The sequence below is a fragment of the Artemia franciscana genome, chromosome 10 (genome assembly GCF_032884065.1).
Source record: "Artemia franciscana chromosome 10, ASM3288406v1, whole genome shotgun sequence".
In the NCBI taxonomy this organism is placed as follows: Eukaryota; Metazoa; Arthropoda; class Branchiopoda; order Anostraca; family Artemiidae; genus Artemia; species Artemia franciscana.
In genome coordinates this window covers 25,403,476-25,424,964 of record NC_088872.1, presented here as the reverse complement: position 1 = coordinate 25,424,964, position 21,489 = coordinate 25,403,476, and the positions used below count along the sequence as shown (strand labels likewise).

Sequence of the window (21,489 nt, the reverse complement as noted above, 5' to 3'; positions counted from 1 at the left end):
CTACAGCAGAGGAAGTTCGTCTCAAGTTTATTTTTTTTTTAATTTAGGTTTAATTCTCCGAGACTATGACTAGTCTGTGCAGCGGCAGAATAGTAGTCTACGGCTACCTGCCTTGCCGAACTTGCTTTATTCTTGTTTGGCAACGATTATCGAATACTTCTCCAATATATTCAGATGGGTGCACCACTATATTTTCATATACTATTAGGCGTAGGTATGGGCAAAAAAAGAAGGTTGAAAACTATCAAAGTAAATGAGATTTTTCTCGCAGCTATTCCAAAAGACCAATCTAATCTATCAGACTTAATATTAAAACTTAAAAATAGTAAGGTTTTGACAGTTTACCGATTTTTTCCCTTTTCTTCTTTTATTTAATTACAATAACTTACAAGAATTATTGAGGTGTTCAGAAATCCACAACCTTTTGCAAGTTTTCTTATATTCGCATTGCCATATATAATTGTTTTCGTTAGCTCTCCTAGGTTCTCTCCTGATTCTAGTTCTAGAACTGAGAAATTCGAAGCAAAATGTGTGATTGCGAAGTGATAGCACACTTTGCACTTTGAATGCAAAAAAAGAAAAAAAAAAAGAAAAAAAAGGAAAGAATCCACCTGTAGTTATGGTTTTAGTTTATATGCAATGGAGAATATTAGATTATAACTTGGAATGATTTAGCTATGGTAATCCAAAAGACATTAAGCAACAGGACATGTTTTTTGACAGGAAAGATATAAAATTTACAGTAGCAAATAAAATGAAAATGAAACAAAATGGTTTTGTTTTACAGCGTCTTATAGCCAGTTGTTTGAACAAGGATGGTTTTTAAGCTGTGGAAAACTGAGGAAGATGAATTTGGTGCCACTCATTTTCTAGTTATTTTGACAAGTGAAAAGATAAGAAAGAACAAACAGAATCTTGGGAAGCAGACGAGATGCCGAGAACTGATTAAATAAATCGACTCAATGTTCTCAGTGTAAGGCGTAACCATAATATATGAGACATATTTTAAGGGCAAATAAATTTCCAGCGGCATTCCAAAGGCAGGAAGGGGAATAAAATTATACTACTTTATAGCCTACAGCCTTGAATGAGTCTAGTACTAATACCAGACATGAATATTAAACTTGTTCGGGAGGAGGGGAGCTAGTTGTTGAAAACAATAAAAATGGTCGAGTTATATGAATACGATAGGGCCACTTTGCATGGATCCCAGGGTCGACATGCCTGGCCACTGCTTTGTACCTACTTTACTATTACGAATTCGTTGAAGGGTCTAAAGAGTTATGACTATGGAGTTTCCACGAGAGGTTGTATTGTCCGTGGCTTAGGTCAAAACTTACAAATTGTGATTCCACATAGTTTAAGAATACACTTAGTTAAATTTAACACCTGGAAAGAATTTTTCTCTTTTAGCCCTACCCTATTTCTCACAATATCTTTCAAAAATGAGCAAGTGCCCATAAAAAAACACAAATTTTCTCTAAGCCTTTTAACTTGCATCTAAAATGACTCCCCACTACGATTTTTCCCCTAGTCGTGGATACACAGATATTAACGCATAAATAGATCTACCTTCCGTGGGCACGAAAGCTGAAGTCGATGACCAGTAAAAGAAAGTGGAGACTGGAGCAAAGCGGTTCATTCAGAAATGAGGAGCTTCATTCAAGTATAACAGCATCAATGTTAGCGAAAAATTTAAGACTAGCCGTCAAAACGTGAAAGGGTAGATGATAAATAGAGGCAGCAATCATTAGGCATTCACGGAACATGTGTGAGTTAAGAAAAGAGATTATTTTTTGCAAATTAGCACCGTGTATCAACACAGTTCAAATAAGCTTAAACATGGACAGCTAAGGGAAATAATTTCGTGTTTCAATTTATATATAAAATGTTAGATTAAAACATGTCTTACAAGCGCCAAGTGCCGAAATCCCACCCAGCCGATGGTCTTCGATTGGTCCTCAATCACAAATCCCTGTTTCATTATCATTTACTTATTTGTTGCATTTAAGCCAATCAAAAGCACATACACATTCACAGTGGCACTTAAGTATAACCATATTTTTTTTCTGTATTCCAATCCCAATTACCTAATTAAAATTCACTGACAAGTACTCCATTGCCAACCATTTATCGGTCCTAATTACGCCCAAACTTGGCACTGGATGTTTCTTTCCAAAAGATGTTTGACTCTTTGCGCCTACCATAACTAAGCAAAATCATTGGAGTGGATGGATTGTATATGCAGATGCACCGTAATAAATTACAAGATACTTCGAAAAAGGTAGCTGTTTCGTCGACATTTGCGCAGTGGATTTCAGAAAGGCCTTTGACCTAATCCGCCATCTGACTGCAGGCATGAATCTCCAGGAAATGGGTGCTAAACGACGGACCCTTGGCCTTGTACTTAACTTCTTAACTGGCCGAAAATAAAAGTCTTTGCACTCCATGAAAATGATTCGGAATCATCATGGTCAGATACTTCTTGCGGGGCCCCACAAGGCACGAAATTAGCTGAAATAATTTTCCTGGCTGTAATTAATTCCCTGCTTAGTTATCACGACGACCGTTACAAGTTTGTAGATGATCTTTCCATAGTGCTCGCTTGCCTAGTCGAAAACCCTATCATAACAATGCAGTTTTCAGACCAGTCATTTGATCAGCTAATGACCGAAAGCTCAAGTCATGATCTTACCATCAACGTAGCCAAGTCGAAGATAATTCGTTTCAACCCTCTGAAGCGGAATATAGATATGCCTCTAGTCCCTTTTCCGATTGTGAACGATATGAAAATCTTAGGAACAACTTTCACTAGTGACTATAGTTTCAGCGCCCATATTAATTTAACCGTCCACAAGACTAATGCAAGCCTTCAGACACTTACCAAAATGAGGCGTTTTGGGTGTGATACTGAAATTCTTCTTCATGCCTACATGTGTTACATGTGTGTTACATGTGTTATGTTCGCCCGTTGCTCAAGCCGTCACCTAGTTGAATTTATCTCCACTTAAAGTCCGGTTTGAACACCTGATTCAGCAATTTGGATAATCCGTCCTAGCTAATAGGAGCCACCGATTACTACTACCCGAACCAGCCCCTCCCAATATTCAAACCCGGTTACAAAATAAACTTCTAAAGTAAGAACTAAAGTAAGAACTAATCGTTACACCAACTCATTTGTACCATTCTTCTCATTAATTTTCAATGCTGAGTCGTAGTGTGTGATTTTTGTTTAAATGTATGATTTTGTAAAAAAAACTGAATTTAGCTATGCTACAATAGTTTTTAAATATACCGATCTCTCTCTCTCCTCCCTCCCCCCTCTCTCTCTCTCTACTTCCAGGGGGGTCATCTGATCAATAGAGCATATTTTAGGCAAAACATAGGATTTTTATAAGCTTAACACATTTTAATTGCATTTTCCCCCGGAGAAAATTCCTTAAATTATTCATCTTTCAAATAGACTGTCTTTCATACCAGTCATAATCGAAAAATCAACGATTTAAGAACTTTATTCACTTCGACACGTAGTATCGCCATCTACATTCGGCACTCTGGCAATTAGGACTTCTAAAAAGGCCACCAGATGGCAATATTGTGACGTTGCCGGAAATCACCTACAGACGCACACGCAGAGGCTAGCGTGGAGATAAAAGGAATAAGTGGCATTTTATCCCAGTGTATGTTTCAGATCTGTCAACCAAATTAAAGACTAAACAGAAAGTTAGAATATGGTCTCTTGTAAAAATAAACTGTCAAACGCACTACGAAATCCCACCGACTATTGCGCCTTTTACCCATCAAAGTGGCAGAACCTTAGACCTCATATTTACCAATGTCAGCGAACTTTACCGTCCTCCCCTCTCCTTGGGCCCATTGCAAACCGCCGATCATTATGTTATCCTGTTACAAGCGAAGAAAAACATGCCGAAACCGAAAAGAAGCAAAATGAAAGTTCGTCCACTGACCCGGGGCTCTATATGTGCCTTTGGTCAGTGGATTGGTAATTACTCATTCGAAGAAATATGCTCAATCACTGACTTAAACCTTAAGGTTGAAACACTCAACTCCCTACGGCTCAAAAAGCTCCATGAATATTTCTCGACTAAAGTAGTGCCGGTTTTTGAATCTGACAAATCGTGGATCACGAAAGACTTGAACCAACTGATCAAACTTAGATTCTGACCACATAGTTCAGGGTGTATTTCAACTGCGAAAAAGTTACGGAACCGCGTTGTCAGTGTCAGTGTCACACATACTAAAAAGAAGTATTCTATTGAGAAAATTGCCCCCCTGCTTGATAGTGATACGCGGAAGTGGCATTCGGCAGTCAAAAAAAAAAAAAAAAAAAAAAAAAAAAAAAAAAAAAAAAAAAGACCGGAAAATCTGTTAATAGTGAGCTACGGATGCTGAAAACAGACGGGACTTTGATATCAGCACAAGAAGCCAATTCTTTCTGTACCGAAATCTGTACCACGTATCCGTCGTTGAGTGAAGTCAAGGTGAATACTCTGACAGAAGACTGCGAATGCGATGAAATCAATCAAGTTTCCGAGCAAGAAGTTTACAGGGAGATATGGAAACTGCAAAATAACTGTGCCTCCTATCCTGGCGAGTTACCAGTAAAACTTTGGCGTGAATACGCTACATTTCTTGCGAAACCTCTAACTTCGGTCATTAATCAGTGCTTCAATGATGGCTTAAACCTGGAGAGGCTTTCATAGATCTGCTATTCATTGATTACAGAAAAACATTTGATTTTATTAAGCACTTCGTGGCTGCTATGAATCTTACTGCTTGTTATTTACTGCTTACTTTACTGCTTGTTATTGAATTTCCTACGTTCCCGGTACCGGCGAGTCTACACCCTCTTTCCCGGTGATCTCGACTCTGACTGGGAAGAGACTACACGTGGAGCCCCTCAAGACACCAAATTGGCCATTCTACTTTTTCTTGCGGTAATTAATTATGTTATGGACAACACGGATTACCGACTCAAATATGTAGTCAATCTATCTGTGCTTCTTAAGTTCAAACTAGACACAGCCAAAGCTATACCACAATTCAGTCCTGATATTTTAACAGAATTCAAAGAAGAATGTAGTACAAAAAGTTTGCAGATCAACGAAAGCAAAACCAACATCGTAAGATTCAATCCGCTGGAACGAGATCTTGTTTGACCAACTCCCTGGTTTCCACTTGTACCGTCAGCTATAGTTCTGGTAGTTAATTTCAGCACCGATTTCTCATTTAGTGCTCATGTTCAAGGGCTAGACCACAAAGGCAACTGTGCACTAGATTCTTTGATTTCAATGTAACGCTTGGGTTTCCCAGTAAATCAGCTGAAAACGGCATATCTAACATACATACGTCCCGTATTAGAATACAAATGTCCCGTTTGGGGGCCTCAGATTCATAATATTTAATATCTAAGCGATCATGTGGAAGGAGTCCAAAAAAGAGCAGTTAAAATCATCCTTGGAAAAAAATTTGTAGATTATAAGTCTGCAAGATGCTCTTGAGTCTTTAAAGATCTTTAGAGGTCGTAGGTTTCAGTTGATAATGCTTTTCGGGCAATTTCTTCTTGCTAGCCACAAACACTGACATTCTCTACCCCCTGCTGCTAACTCAGTAGTTAATACTAGAAAGAAAAACAAATTAGTGCCAGTACCTTGCAGAGCTAATCCATTTAATAATTCATTCGTGCTGTTTTTTACCAGTGCCTATAATAAAATGCCTTAGGACTAGGTTTGTATAGGACTACGCCATTTATTTTGTGATTTTATGATTATGAAAGCTGTCTTAAAACAAATGATTTTTGATAAAGACAGATTCAGAAGGGCAAAGAATAATTAAAACAGGGCTTTTCACAAAGGTTCAATCTGGAAAACTTCTCATACTCCCGCTTTGTATATATTAATATTCAATAAGTCACATCTTCATTTCATATCTTAAAATAAGAGAAAAAAGCGAACATACATTCTTGGAATATAAGGCAAGCCATTGTTAGAATAACAGTGTGACCACTGTATATATAGTCTCCACAGTATGTATGCAGACCATTGACACTGAGACCCATTCCAATAAGAAGTCTAACTGCTCTTAATACCACATCCCATAGCCTGGTATCACCCACCTTCGGAGAACAATAATATGTCTTCGAAGCAACGGGCAGTACAGTGACATACATTGTGAGGCATCGAAAAAGATACAGCACACCCAGTAGAAAAAATATCCGTCGAATCAGAATAAGTCTGAAAGAAAAAAAAAAGAAAAAAAGAATTAATGTTTTGGTTAAGATTGCAAAAGCTACAAGGGAGCTTGCGAATCCTCATTTTTCAGTTACAAAATAAAATTAATTAAAACCAATTGTGTATACTATGGATGGGACGGTGAGTCGGAATCGTGACAATTGTGGTTTTTCAAAGGACGAGAATCGAGTCTTTATATTCATGAAATGATTCCACTCTACAATTTAACTTTCCACAAAAAATGTACTTTAACTGTCTAAGGATAGACAATCAAACTTACATAAAGTGATTTACATGCAACATTACTCCTTAGTTCGACGCCTTGTTATGAAACAGATAGATAGAAAAATAAGATAATGTTCTCAACTGCTTGAAAATAATCGTTTTTTTTATGTCGTTTTTATTCAAATACTACTTGAAAAAATTCAATAGCAACTTATAGCAACTTAGACATATACCCAAACTCTTTGGCCAGGGTAACATTTATGTTCTATTTTACACTAATGTTTTCCTGGACTGGATTGATTTTTTCTTTTATGACTCTTCATCACGCTTTGGAATGGAGGTTGGGAATTTTCTTTATTTATTCTTTTTAATTCCATCAATTTCTGACACGGAAATGCTGATTTTGCGTTTGGTTTGTTTTTGTGTTCGCCGGTAAGAAATCAAGATATATGACATTAACAAATGAAATTATTCTCCCAACCTAATATTCTCGAGTTCCTTCTTTTATTAGTCTATTATTTAATCACCACAAGACATGCACTCTGGGACCAGCTTTCGAAGAAATCTCAGTGTTTACCACTGTCTAATATTTTTCATAATATTTATACTCTTTAGAAGTTTTTAAACGCTCTTTCCGGTGTTAAAAAAAGCATCGCGTGAAGGAATAGATTAAAAGATTATTTTTTAATACTAATCCACAAAGTCAATTACTGAGTTCACAATATATTCAGCTTCACACAATGCAATCTGAAAGTAAAAAAAAAAAAAAATGTTACAGAAAAGAACTTTCTATTTGGCCCCGTCCATAAAATGCTAAGTCATAGTTCTTTGCTTGATATTACGATACAGATTCTTTGATGGTCTCTTTGAATGGACAACGTAGTTTCTTAAAGGTTAAAAAAACCATCCGAAAAGAAAAGGAGTTGGACCACACAATCTCCCAGTTCCAGAAATAGTTTCGCTCTCACCAAAAACTGTTCTTCGTTGCATCACTAGAAAGTAATATCGCGAGTCTAATGGTCTACTAAGATTAACTTTGTACGTCTTCGTCTACTTATTCTTGTTGTTTGATTATATTATTTGTAGACGCTATGCACAGCCTTCATGTAATTCTAGGCCCGCAACAGTTGAGATCGAACTCCAGGTCCCGTTTCATCAAGCAGAAATCAATCCCCCTGTGCTACCACAGGTAAAGATTCTTCTTCTTCTTCCTGTTCGGATTATTATGGAGATTCTTTCGCAGAATCACATCACCACAACCAAATTCCAGGCTCTGCGATGGGTTGCATCAGCTAAGATTGAACTCCAGTTCCCGTATTATCAAGCAAAGATCAATCCCACTCCACCACTACAGGACAACCTTAAGCTTAAGAATCTAATCCGAAATTTTTTATCGGAAACTTTTTTGTAACGCTATCAACATTGATTGAAAATTTGTAACTGCTAATATTTCTTAAAGTTTGCACATTCTTTTGCTGAGTTCCTACAGTTATCTTGAGAGATAGCCTAGATTAAAGGATATGATGAATAAACTAAGCTTAGCTCCTACTAGGCTTCTGTTGATCTATGTTGTTCAAAAGTTAGCAAAATATCCATCTCCTTAAGTTAATGAAATTAACTCAATCTAATTAACATTAAAATTTGACTCAAACCCCAAACGTAGAAACAGTTTTGCAACTATCTTTTTTTCTCCCTTTTCTGTTTCCTCAAATGTTTCACAAATTAATTCTCAAACAGCTCATTCAATTTGACTTGCTTATAGCACGAAATGATTTCACAAATTTCGAACTATCCTTTCTTTCCAAATCAATTTTACATAGAGTTGCACCTCTATTTCATTTGCGAAAGACAGACAGGTTTTTTTTCCCGGAGAGTATTTGGAAAACAATCAATACACTGACTTCAAACGCTAAACAACTAGTTCTTAAAACTTCCGACAAAATGAGGGAGGGCATGAGAAATCAAGACCGTATTTCCTTCATCAAATCACTAAACAAAGACTTGATAACTAGGGAAACCGAAACCTTAAAGTAAATTAGCTTTATATAATTGGTTTCCTTATCACACGCATCTCAAGTTGTATTCGAATCGACCATCTATGTAAGTAAGTATTGGGAGCTACTGATTAGTTCGTGACAAAACAAGTAAACATTTTGGAATTCCATACAAAAAATATTTTTGCCAAATTGCTTTTTAACAATACTATTCGTAGGATACCGTAACCCTAAGTGCATAGCAAAATTATAGCATTTTAATCTATAAGTGTCTTTTAACAGAAAAAGTGCTTAGAAAATACGAGTTACAACAGGTACACATACACGATTTCCTATTTGGACAGAAGATGGACCAAATTCATCAAATAGACAACAAACGGCTGAAATATGTCAAAACAAAGGAAAGAATTAGAAGGAGAAAAATATTTCAGGAGCCAATAACCCATGGGCCCACACCCCCCTCTCTCAAAATAATTTGTCAACATTCCGATTTAAGTTTATAACAATTGAATGGTTGATATGTCTTAATTTGTTGGATTATACTCGGAAAAATAAATTAATTACCTTTCCGTCTTATCTCCATAGGGACAGAACAAACAAACTATCGCTTTTCTTTAAAGGAATGTTGCATACAAAATGAGTTTGGTCCTATACCGAAAGCGGTTGAAAAGTACTAATAAACTAATAAAACACTAATAATTCAGTCACATAAATAAAACAGAAAACAAATACGTGCAGGGCACATAGTCGAAAGGTTGTATTTATTTATTTAGAACTTGATTTCCCATGATAGGACTTTTTTACAACTCCTAGAAACTGAAAAGCTTAACTAATAAAAATAATGGAGCGCTCTTGATATACCAAAAACTATACCCAAAGGCATTTATCCGGAAGGTCATATTACTTTTAGTTATTTACAAATTTCGCTCCAAGTGATTTCCTCCATTGAACATTGATTTAAAAAAAAACAGCTTAAAAAACTAGAAACAATAAAAAATTGCCCCTTCAAAAGTTTTGGAACATACATGTAAAAAACTCTTTCAAATAAAATGCCTCGTGTTATTTCCCTATATTTATAGAATTCTAGAAAATTAGCGCTTCACTGAAAACTAAGCTTGCTTGAGCTTTTAGACAATTAAAACCGTATGGAAAATTTATTGATTTCATGGCCGGTAAAATACTATTGAGAGCTTGAACATTGGTAGTTTATTTTCTGCAGGCTAATTAAAGGTTCTTCTTTTCCGGGCCTTATTTTGTCACGACGGTTTGGTGCTTTCTATAAACCGCGGGTTTTCAGATTTATTTTGCATTTGTATAAGCCTGAAGTAGTAATCTTTGTTCGTTTTAAGTTTCAACTTTGCTCTTCACTTTCATCAGAAAAACTTATCTTACAAAATACTTTGTCTAACTTAGCCAAAGAAACTATAAAAGTCAATATGAATTTTTGTTGAGGAAAAGGCACTAAATGAAGGTTTTGCTTGGGATATCTATTAAACTTTCCCTTTAAAACCCGCAATTTTGTCAGATAAAGAGTCCAAGGGGTATAACAGTAAATATTCGTGTTATTATTACAACAATTATTCAACTGTAATTTTAAATTTCTCACGGGAAAGTATACTTCCTTCATTTTTGCTCCTTGGATTTAAAATTTCAGGACAGCCGATAATTGAAAATGATATCACCTTATATAATCACATTTACATACAATTTACGCCCCTTACTTTGAACAACAAGTTAAATAATTTTTTTTTGTATAAGCATCACTAGTGTCTCCTTTTTTCTTCTCCTTCTTTTTTACCTTACCCCTATTGGGGCAATGTATGTATGCATATGTTTATTTCCCATCATATTGTAAAAAATACAAAACTGACGGAGTAATACGAGAAAAAAAGAAAGAAAAAAAAAACAAACTTCTAAAAACAAATCAAACTCAGCATTTATAACATGAAAAAACTATCGGAAAGCACTTAGCAAAGTGCTATTACTGCCCAGGCGTGTTATATAACGCGCATTTCGCTTTTCTATTGTATGCACTGGACTAGCTACTCCGTAACGTGGTGGCAGAGTTGCATTACTGGTCCATAGAGGCAATCTAAGCAGACATTTTGCATATTTGTAAAAAACACTTCATCATGTCGCTGACATCTGTCTGCGAGAAAAGAGACCAAAATGGGGCAAGTGAAGGCAAATGATGAATTACAAAAACATTATATAAAGTAGCAAAAATGCGACGGTTAAACTTGAACTTCAGCTCTAACAACAGGCCATACGCCTTCCTAGTTTTATTCGCAAAAAATCTTTAAGCAAGAAACTCGTGTCGATTGGAGATTATTTCCAATTGGGACTCCAAGGTACGTAAGACGTTCTTGGTCTTGTATGACGTGCACACCAAGAGATACAGCAACGGGATCTTGGCAACGGCGATTAAAAACTAGAATCTCACTCTTACTATGATTAAAATTGAGACCAACACGATTATATTCATCAGACAATTTACCAAAGTTTTCTTCAACCCCTGCTTGTGTTCTACTTACATTCAATACATCATCTGCGTGATTTACTAATGAAACGTCTATTCCTTTAAAAGTACATGTCGTAAGGGCTTTTTGCTGGGGCTCGATTATACTGTTATTGAACAGGGGCGGAGAGGCTATCTATTACCTTTTTTAATGGGTATTGGCAGGGTCAAGATCTACAACACCAGGTAAAACAGGGACCTTTACTCTAGCATTCAGCTTTCTATACATGTCAATATAGCCCTAACTACCGAAGGATCTGTACCGCGTTTATACTCTATCAGCAGTATCTTCGATCAGGGAAGTAATTTTGTCAAAATCCTGGAGGGGAGGCTTGTAGGAGCCTATTTTCCCAAGTCAAGTGAAAATGACCAAGCGATGATTAAAAAATGAGCCATATAGTACGATCTGTTTCTCTGGATGCTTGAATTGTGTAGACCTATCTCAGTATTAAATTTGTTTTGAAGAAAATGAACTTCAACAGAGGGGGTGGGGGTAAACTGGGGCTATGGGTAGTAGCCCCCTACCCTATAGCGAACTACGTCCCAGCATTTGATGCACCTTTTTTATGCTCTTTTCGTATAAAAATCTCCAAAAAGGACGTTAATATGATCAAGAGCTTTGGATTGAGCGACTAACATCACTCTACGATGTTTCAGTATTCTGCTAGTTCTGTCAGATCAGTACGGTCTGTCGATCAGTAGACGATTTGTGAAACTTATAAAAGAGACTGGGAGAAGGAGTATACAAGAGGGGAATTTTAAGCCTCGTGTTTAAGTTTTACAACCATAGAGACTACGATGGTACCCTTTTCATACTTCCTAGCCTTCCACTCCAGAAATGACACCCAAAGCCCCATGTTTGTGTGCCATAATGTACTTTATGTACTTTATTAATTTATAAAAAATCACGTAGATATAAAAGTTAGCTTATGAACAAACTATTAAATAGCTCTCTATGTGTGCATCACAAGCGGCAAAAAAGCCGATTTCCTAAAGATTTGTGACAAAAAGTCGAACTTTAGCGTAAAGAGTGAGAGTTGAGGAAATGGCATCCTTCTTATACATGCAATAATTTCTGTTTGTTTAATTCTTAATGGAGCTCCTTACTTTCACTTGAAAAACTTGTTGTTTTCATTTAATTTTGACCGTTTTTCAAATCATGCCAGGGAATCATGCCAGGGGAGACACAGCAGTGCTTTGTAAAAGAGAGATTTTCCTTGTTTTTCAAAGTGGGGGATTATAATTATCCTGGAGACCATGACGATCTTAATAGCACACTTCATTTTGAGGCCCTTTTTGAGGGGTTTCAGACTATTTCTTGAATTTCATATAATTTTGCTTCGCAACAAAGTTTTGCAAATAAAATTCATTGAAATAACAGTTGACATTCCTGAATCAGCTATAAATGCCATATTTCCCATTTATTTCCCCTTCCCTTTCCCAAGGTCCAAGCGGGCCTAGCGACAGATTTTTTATCTGTCTACATAGGCTAATATAAAATATATTGCTCATATCTACGTTCTTCTTATAAATTCCACAATCTGCAAGTTCCAAATGGCACTAAAAATGGCATTTTTGGTACCATATCTCACGTGGAAAAGCTGGGGATATTGGGCTAGCAGAACTTTTAGGAGTTATGCTTAATGGCTTATTTGAAAGCTATTACTCATATCTGCGTACTTTTTATCAATTCTACCATTCGTAAGCGAGAAACAGCACTGAAAACAACACTTTTGGTGCCACTTCTTGAGTGTAAAAGCTCTAAAATACTAAAGAGGTACTAATGTAATAGTTATGTTCCAGAAACCTTAACTGGAGGTTTACAAGAACCACTCCCGTACACACCGCCTCCCAGCCCCCTTTGCAAGTTTCATAGATCGCCTGCTCACCAGTAAGCTACTGCAACATTAGCAGGCTACCACACCATCGTAGATAGATGTTTAATGGCTCAATTAAGTTATTGCTTATATTTACTGGATTTTTACGAATTCTACCATCTATTAGATTTCACAGATTTCAATGTTAGCTTGCCTCTTGTGAGAATTTGCAACGAACTCTTTGTCATGGTTGAAGTAGTAGCTATAACCTAGTAAAGAGCGAACCACCGCCCATAGTAACTAAAAGCTTAAAAACGTAAAACGATCTTCTTCTTCTTTTTTCCCAGGCCTAGCGGGCTACTGGAAGATCATACAGAGATGCTTAGAGGCTTACATGAATTCCGTCATCTTCAAGTACCATATGGCACGAAAAATGGCACTTTTTATACCATTTCTCAAGGGGTGGGGCTAGTGGGCTACCAGAACATCTTAGACAGATTTTTGATAGTTCATATAAAAAATATAGCACATATCTTCGTTCTTCCTATAAATTCCACCATCTGCAAGTTTCAAATGACACTAAAAACGGCACTTTTGGTGCCATGTCTCAAGTGGAAAAGCTGGGTTAGTGGGCTACCAGAACTTTTTGAGCGATGTTTAATGGCTCATTTAGAAACTTTTGCTCAGATCTACGTGCTTTTTATCAATTCTATCATTCGTAAGTGATATATAGCACTGAAAACAACACTTTGGTGCCACTTCTTAGTGGAAAAGCTTGGAAGCATAAAACGGTATCATTATAATAATTAAGGTTCAAAACCCTTAACTAAAGGTTTGCAAGAGCACCTCCCGTATGTTCCTCCTCCAGGTCCCCTTAAAAAACTACCCAATCAAAGTTCTACAAACACACATATATTAAATTAGATTATTAGAGGCGTGGTTCTGCTAGTACAGCGCTGGACTTCGAATTAGATTATCGTGCGTTCGATTCCTGCTTGGATTTTTTTTTCAATCACGGCTTGCCCCTTTGTATGATTAAATAAAAAACAAGTTTTTGAAATGAAAGTAAGGAGCGACATTAAAACTTAAAACGAACAGGAATTACTCCGTATATGAAAGGGGTTTTTCCTCCTCGACGCCCCGCTCCTTACGCTAAAGTTTTTTATTGTTTTAAAAAGTTGAGTTGCGAGAAAGAATCAAACTTTAGCGCAAGAACCGGGGCGTCGAGGAGGAAAAACCCCTTTCATATACGGAGTAATTTCTGTTCGTTTTAAGTTTTAATGTCGCTCCTTACTTTCATTTCAAAAAACTTGTTTTTTTACTTAATTTCTGAAAGTTTTTGAATTAATACATGTCTGATTTTGGCTCTCCGTACAAAAATTATTAAAATGAGATTTGCATATTAATTCTTTTTTGGCTAAATGGCTTTCTCTTAGTTTTGATCAGACGATTTTGAGAAATAAGGGGTGGGGAAGGAGGCCTAGTTGCCCTCCAATTTTTCGGTTACTTAAAAAGGCAACTAGATCTTTTAATTTTTAACGAACGTTTTTATTAGTAAAAAAAAAATACGTAACTTAAGAATTAACTTACGTAACAAACTTTTATATTCTTATATTTTTGATTATATATATGAGGGGGTTGGTCCCCTCGTTAATACCTCGCTCTTCACACTAAATCTTGTTTTGTCCTAATTCTTTAAGAATGACCCCTGAATCAGAAAGGCCGTAGAATAAATAGTTGAAATTACTTAAAAAAATTTTGGCATAGAGAGCGAAGTATTTATCTCCTCCTAAATACCTCGCTCTTTATGCTAAAGTATTTTAGAACCCCTCATATGCGTAATAATCTCTGTTCGTTTTAATTTTTAATGCTTCTCGTTACTTTCAATTGAAAAAACTTTTTCATATTTATATTTTCATTGTGTTTTTTTTTATAGTAATGCTAGAAAGTCCTGCGCCCTTTTCATTGAATTTCTCTTCCCCCATGAAATATTCCTCCAAGGAAAGATCCTCCCATATAGACCCCTCCCCTGAACCCCACACCGAAACCAAAAAAATCCCCCTGATAACGTCGGTACACTTCCCAGTAACCATTACTGTATGTAAACATTGGCCAAAGTTTGTAACTTGCAGCCCCTCCCCCAGGGACTGTGGGGGGTAAGTCATCCCCAAAGACATAGTTATTACGGTTTTCGACTATGCGGAACAAAATGGCTATCTCAAAATTTTGATCCGTTGACTTTGGGAAAAAATGAGCGTGGGAGGGGGCCTAGGTGCCCTCCAATTTTGTTGGTCACTTAAAAAGGGCACTAGAACTTTTCATTTCCGTTAGAATGAGCCCTCTTGCAACACTCTAGGACCACTTGGTCGATACGATGACCCCTGAAAAAAACAAAAAAAAACAAACAAAAAAGCAAAAAAAAAACAACAAATAAACACGCACCCGTGATTTGTCTTCTGGCAAAAAATACGAAATTCCACATTTTTGTAGATTGGACCTTGAAATTTTTGCTATAGAGTTCTCTGATACGCTGAATGCGATGGTGCGATTTTCGTTAAGATCCTATGACTTTTAGGGGGTGTTACCCCCTATTTCCCAAAATAAGGCAAATTTTCTCAGGCTCGTAACTTTGATGACAAAGACTAAATTTGATGAAACTTATATATTTAAAGTCAGCATAAAAATTCGATTCTTTTGATATATCTTTTAGCATCGAAATTCCGTTTTTTAGAGTTTCGTTTACTATTGAGCCGGGTCGCTCCTTACTACAGTTCGTTACCACGAACTGTTTGATTACTTTTCAGATAATCTACTATTTTTGCAAATGCGATGCGCTTATTTTTTAACGCTTATCCCGTGAAGGCGTGTTTTAAAGCTATTACTCATATCTGCGTGCCTTTCGGTTTTACCATCCATAAGTGCCAAATAGCACAAAAACAGCACTTTTTTGTGCCATTTCTTCAGTGGAAGAGTTTAGACGCATAAAATGGTACCATTGCAATAATTATGGTCCAAAGTCTTAACTGGAGGTTTATAAGAGCCCCTCACTTATAGACCCCCTCAAAGCCCTCTTAGTAAATTTTAGAAATCGCCTACTCATGCTAAAAGTAAAAGATTATTGCGAAAACAAATTAACTAAAACTAAAAATCAATCTAAAAATCTATTTAAAATTAAGCTCGAATGATCAACTGTTTTCAACCGATCCTTCAAACTTCACTCTGCTATGAAGCCTGTGTGCTAGTTCTAACGACGGTAATTGAGGAGAAGGGACAGCCTTGCCCTCTTAGTTTTTTGCTTTTGCCTAGATTTTGAAAAACACCTTTTCCTGGTCATTTCAGTGGAAAAGGCACTTTTTTCGTTTGAAAAAAAAAAAAAAATGGTGGAAACAACCGAAATTGCACTTTATGGGAATATGCTATCAAGTCAAATTTATAAAAAAGTGGTTACATATAAAATAAGCTTTTAAAGGAGCGCTTAAACAGCTCTCTTTTGTTACAGTAGACTTCTGGTTTCTGCTAGTCAGTAGGCGATTTATAAAGTCCTGTCTTCATCTATGGCTTTTTCAGGCAAAGTCAACCGAGTAAAAACAGCTTTTTGTTCAGAAAAAAACAAAAGTTCTTGAAAAACATGCGTTATTTTGTACAATATCAATAATGAACTTTTCGTTATAAATTGAAAGTTTTCCGTAGCATGTCAAGGCTGTCTGCAATATTTTTTATAGGTGTCTTATCTTCCCTAGATCGCTGATGATTAGAAATTACATTAAAAAATAAGTTTTCCACCGAAACTAAGGAGTATTATTAAAGCTTAAAACAAACAGAAATTATTCCATATAAATAAACAAGAGCTAAGAGCTCATATGGCACTTTTGACGAGGCATGAAGAGCTAAGAGCCAAGAGATCATATGGTATGAGCTCTAACAAAATTCTATGAGTCAATAGATTGATTTAAAAAGAAAATAAGAGGCTTAATGCTGGTCAGGATTTAAAATAAGAGCTCTGAGTCACGATGCCCTTCTAAATGTCAAAATAAATTAATATCCGGTCACCCACTCGTATGTTATAAATACCTAATTTTTTCTAATTTTTCCTCTCCCTTTAGCCCCCCAGATGGTAGAATCTGGGATAACGACTTTATCAAGTCAATTTGTGCAGCTCCCTGACACGCCTACCAATTTTCATCGTCCTAGCACGTCCGGAAGCACCAAACTCGCCAAATCACTGAACCCCTCCCCCCAACTCCCCCAAAGAGAGCGAATCCAGTACGGTTCCATCAATCACGTATCAAGGACATTTGCTTATTCTACCCACCAAGCTTCATCCCGATTCCTCCACTCAAAGTGTTTTCCAAGATTTCCCCCTCCAACTCCCCCCAATGACAAAAGATCTGGTCGGGATTTGAAATAAGAGCTCTGAGACATGAATTCATTCTAAATATAAAATTCCATTAAGATCCGATCATCTATTCGTAAGATAAAAATACCCCAATTTTCACGTTTTCCAAGAATTCCGGTTTCCCCCTCCAATCCTCCCAATGTCACAGGATCTGCTCGGAATTTAAAATTAGAGCTTTAAAGCACAAAATCCTTCTAAATATCAGATTTCATTAAGATCTGGTCACCCTTTCGTAAGTTACAAATACATCAATTTTCAAAATTACCCCCCCCCCCCACCTCCACCAAAGAGAGCAGATCCGGTTATGTCAGTCACGTATCTTAGACAGATTTTTATTCTTCCCATCCAGTTTCATCCTGATCTCACCGCTTTAAGTATTTTCAAAGATTTCCGGTACCCCACAACTGCCCCCCCCCAATTACGCTGGATCCGGTTGAGATTTAAAATAAGAGATCTGAGTTACGAGGTCCTTCTAAATATGAAATTTCATTAAGATCCGATCACTCCTTCGTAAGTTGAAAATACGTCATTTTTTCTAATTTTTCAGAAATACCCCCCCTCCAATAGAGCGGATCCGTTCCAATTATGTAAATCACGTATCTAAGACTTCTACTTATTTTCCCACCAAGTTTCATCCCGATCCCTCCAATCTAAGCGTTTTCCATGATTTTAGGTTCCCCCACCCCAAACTCCCCCTAATGTCAGCAGATCCGGTCGCGACTTAAAATAAGAGCTTTGAGACACCATATCCTTCTAAAAATCAAATTTCATTGAGATCCGATCACCCGTTCGTAAGTTAAAAATACCTCATTTTTTCTAATTTTTCAGAATTAACCCCCGCCAACTACCCCAAAGAGAGTGGATCAATTCCGGTTATGTCAATCATGTATCTAGGACTTGTGCATATTTTTCCCACCAAGTTTCATCCCGATCCCTCCACTCTAAGTGTTTTCCAAGTTTTAGGTTTCCCCCTCCCAACACCCCCCTCCCCCAATGTCACTAGATCCGGTCGGGATTTAAAATAAGAGCTCTGAGACACAATATCCTTCTAAATATCAAATTTCATTGAGATCCGATCACCCGTTCGTAAGCTAAAAATATCTCATTTTTTCTAATTTTTCAGAATTACCCCCTCCCCCCAACTATCCCAAAAAGAGCGGATCCGTTCCGGTTATGTCAACCATGTATCTAGGACTTGTGCTTATTTTTCCCACCAAGTTTCATCCCGATCCCTCCACTCTAAGTGTTTTCCAAGTTTTAGGTTTCCCCCTCCCAACTCCCCCTTTCCAATGTCACCAGATCTGGTTGGGATTTAAAATAAGAGCTCTGAGACACGATTTCCTTCTAAATATCAAATTTCATTGAGATCCGAACACCCGTTCGTAAGTTAAAAATACCTCATTTTTTTTAGTTTTTCTGTATTAACCCCCCCCCAACTACCCCAAAGAGAGCAGATCCAGTCCAGTTATGTCAGTCATTATCTTAGACAGATTTTTATTCTTCCCATCCAGTTTCATCCTGATCTCACCGCTTTAAGTATTTTCAAAGATTTCCGGTACCCCACAACTGCCCCCCCAATTACGCTGGATCCGGTTGAGATTTAAAATAAGAGATCTGAGTTACGAGGTCCTTCTAAATATGAAGTTTCATGAAGATCCGATCATTCCTTCGTAAGTTAAAAATACGTCATTTTTTCTAATTTTTCAGAATTAACCCCCCCCCCATAGAGCGGATCCGTTCCAATTATGTAAATCCCGTATCTAAGACTTCTGCTAATTTTTCTCACCAAGTTTCACCCCGACCCCTCAAATCTAAGCGTTTTCCATCATTTTAAGTTCCCCCACCCCAAACTCCACCCAATGTCACCATATCCGGTCGAAACTTAAAATAAGAGCTTTGAGACACGATATCCTTCTAAATATCAAATTTCATTGAGATCCGATCACCCGTTCGTAAGTTAGACATACCTCATTTTTCTAATTTTTCAGAATTAACCCCCCCCCCAAACTACCCCAAAGAGAGCGGATCCGTTCCGGTTATGTCAATCATGTATCTAGGACTTGTGCTTATTTTCCCACCAAGTTTCATCCCGACCCCTCCACTCTAAGTGTTTTCCAAGTTTTAGGTTTCCCCCTCCCAACTCCCCCCCCCAAATGTCACCAGATTCGGTCGGGATTTAAAATAGGCTCTGAGACACGATATCATTCTAAATATCAAATTTCATTGAGATCCGATCACCCGTTCGTAAATTAAAAATACCTCATTTTTTCTAATTTTTCAGAATCTTGTGTGTTCAGTAAAGAACTAGGTTTCTATAATCCTAGAAACATAAGGAAACATAAGCAGTTATTTAATTGTACTGGTTTTATCGATATATATATTAGATAGACTGGGAAGGAATAATTTTTACCCGTTTTAAGTTTCAACCCCGCTCTTTACTTCCCTCGGAAAAACTTCGTTATTTAAAATTATTTAGGGTAAATGAGCAGATGGAAATATATGGCGTAGAACATGGGAGGTATAGGAAGATTCCTTGAGAGTGCGTCCTGCCTTAAGAAATGATATAGAAAAGAATAAAAAAGTCTGTTACAATTTGGAAGTAAAGGACGATTTATTATGAGAGGAGGAGTTGACAGGACTAAAAGGATTAAAAATAATAAGGATTTAGGTGCCGATAGTGTAATAAATGAACTTTTTATGGCACTTGGTATTAACCAAGTGACATATAGCAATCGCAAATTCTGTCTGTCTGTCTGTCGGTCGGTCCCGGTTTTGCTACTTTAGGCACTTCCAGGTAAGCTAGGACGATGAAATTTGGCAAGCGTATCAGGGACCAGACCAGATTAAATTAGAAATAGTCGTTTTCCTGATTTGACCATCTGGGGGGAGGAGTGGGGGGCCGGTTAATTCGGAAAAAATAGAAAAAATGAAGTATTTTTAACTTATGAGCGGGTGATGGGATCTTAATGAAATTTGATGTTGGGAATGATATTGTGTCCCAGAGCTCTTACTTTAAATCCCGACCGGATCTGAAGACATTGGGAGAGTTGGAGGGGGGGAACCTAAAATCTTGGAAGACACTTAGAGTGGAGGGATCGGGATGAAACTTGATGGAAAAAATAAGCACAAGTCCCAGATACATGATTGACATAATCGGAACGGATCCGCTCTCTTCGGGGTAGTTGGGGGGGGGGGTAATTATGAAAAATTAGAAAAAAATGAGGTATTTTTAACTTACGAATGGGTGATCGGATCTCAATGAGATTTGTTGTTTAGAAGGATATCGTGTCTTAGAGCTCTTATTCTAGATCCCGACCGAATCTGGTGACATTGGGGGGGGATTTGGGAGGGGGAAACCTAAAACTTGGAAAACACTTAGAGTGGAGGGATCGGGATGAAACTTGGTGGGAAAAATAAACACAAGTCCTAGATTCATGATTGACATAAACGGAACGGATCCGCTCTCTTTGGGGTAGTTGGGGGGTGGGGGTTATTTCAGAAAAATTAGAAAAAATGAGGTATTTTTAGCTTACGAACGGGTGATCGGATTTCAATGATATTTGATGTTTAGAAGGATATCGTGTCTTAGAGCTCTTATTTTAAATTCCGACTGGATCTGGTGACATTGGGGGGGGGGAGAGTTGGGAGGAGGAAACCTAAAACTTGGAAATCACTTAGAGTGGAGGGATCGGGATGAAACTTGGTGGGAAAAATAAACACAAGTCCTAGATACATGATTGACATAAACGGAACGGATCCGCTTTCTTTGGGGTAGTTGGGGGGGGGGAGGTTATTTCTGAAAAATTAGAAAAAATGAGGTATTTTTAACTTACAAATGGGTGATCGGATATCAATGAAATTTGATATTTAGAAGGATATCGTGGCTCAGAGCTCTTATTTTAAACCCGACCGGATCTGGTGACATCGGGGGGGGGGAGTTGGGAGGGGGAAACCTAAAACTGGGAAAACACTTAGAGTGGAGGCATCGGGATGAAACTTGGTGGGAAAAATAATCACGAGTCCTAGATACATAATTGACATAACCGGAACGGATCCGCTCCCTTTGGGGTAGTTGGGGGAGGGGTTAATTCTGAAAAATTAGAAAAAAATGAGGTATTTTTAACTTACGAACGGGTGATCGGATCTCAATGAAATTTGATATTTAGAAGAATATCGTGTCTCAAAGCTCTTATTTTAAATCCTGACCGGATCTGGTGACATTGGGGGAAGTTTGGGGTGGGGGAACCTAAAAGCATGGAAAACGCTTAGATTGGAGGGATCGGGATGA

At 37.3% G+C, this 21,489-nt stretch overlaps 1 protein-coding gene across 6 annotated transcripts in view; it reads right to left on the bottom strand.

Annotated features, from left to right (window-relative positions):
- The window catches only part of LOC136031970 (phosphatidylcholine:ceramide cholinephosphotransferase 1-like), a 125,143-nt gene that overhangs the window by 10,324 nt on the left and 93,330 nt on the right, over nucleotides 1-21,489 (bottom strand). For 2 of the 6 annotated variants that reach the window (XM_065711989.1, XM_065711994.1), the window contains one exon: nucleotides 5,980-6,254. In XM_065711989.1, the coding sequence (XP_065568061.1) occupies nucleotides 5,980-6,254 (275 nt within the window). Of the gene's footprint in view, nucleotides 1-5,917; nucleotides 6,255-21,489 lie in introns of those variants that run through there. The other 4 variants (XM_065711993.1, XM_065711992.1, XM_065711991.1 and 1 more) reach the window with 3 other exon arrangements.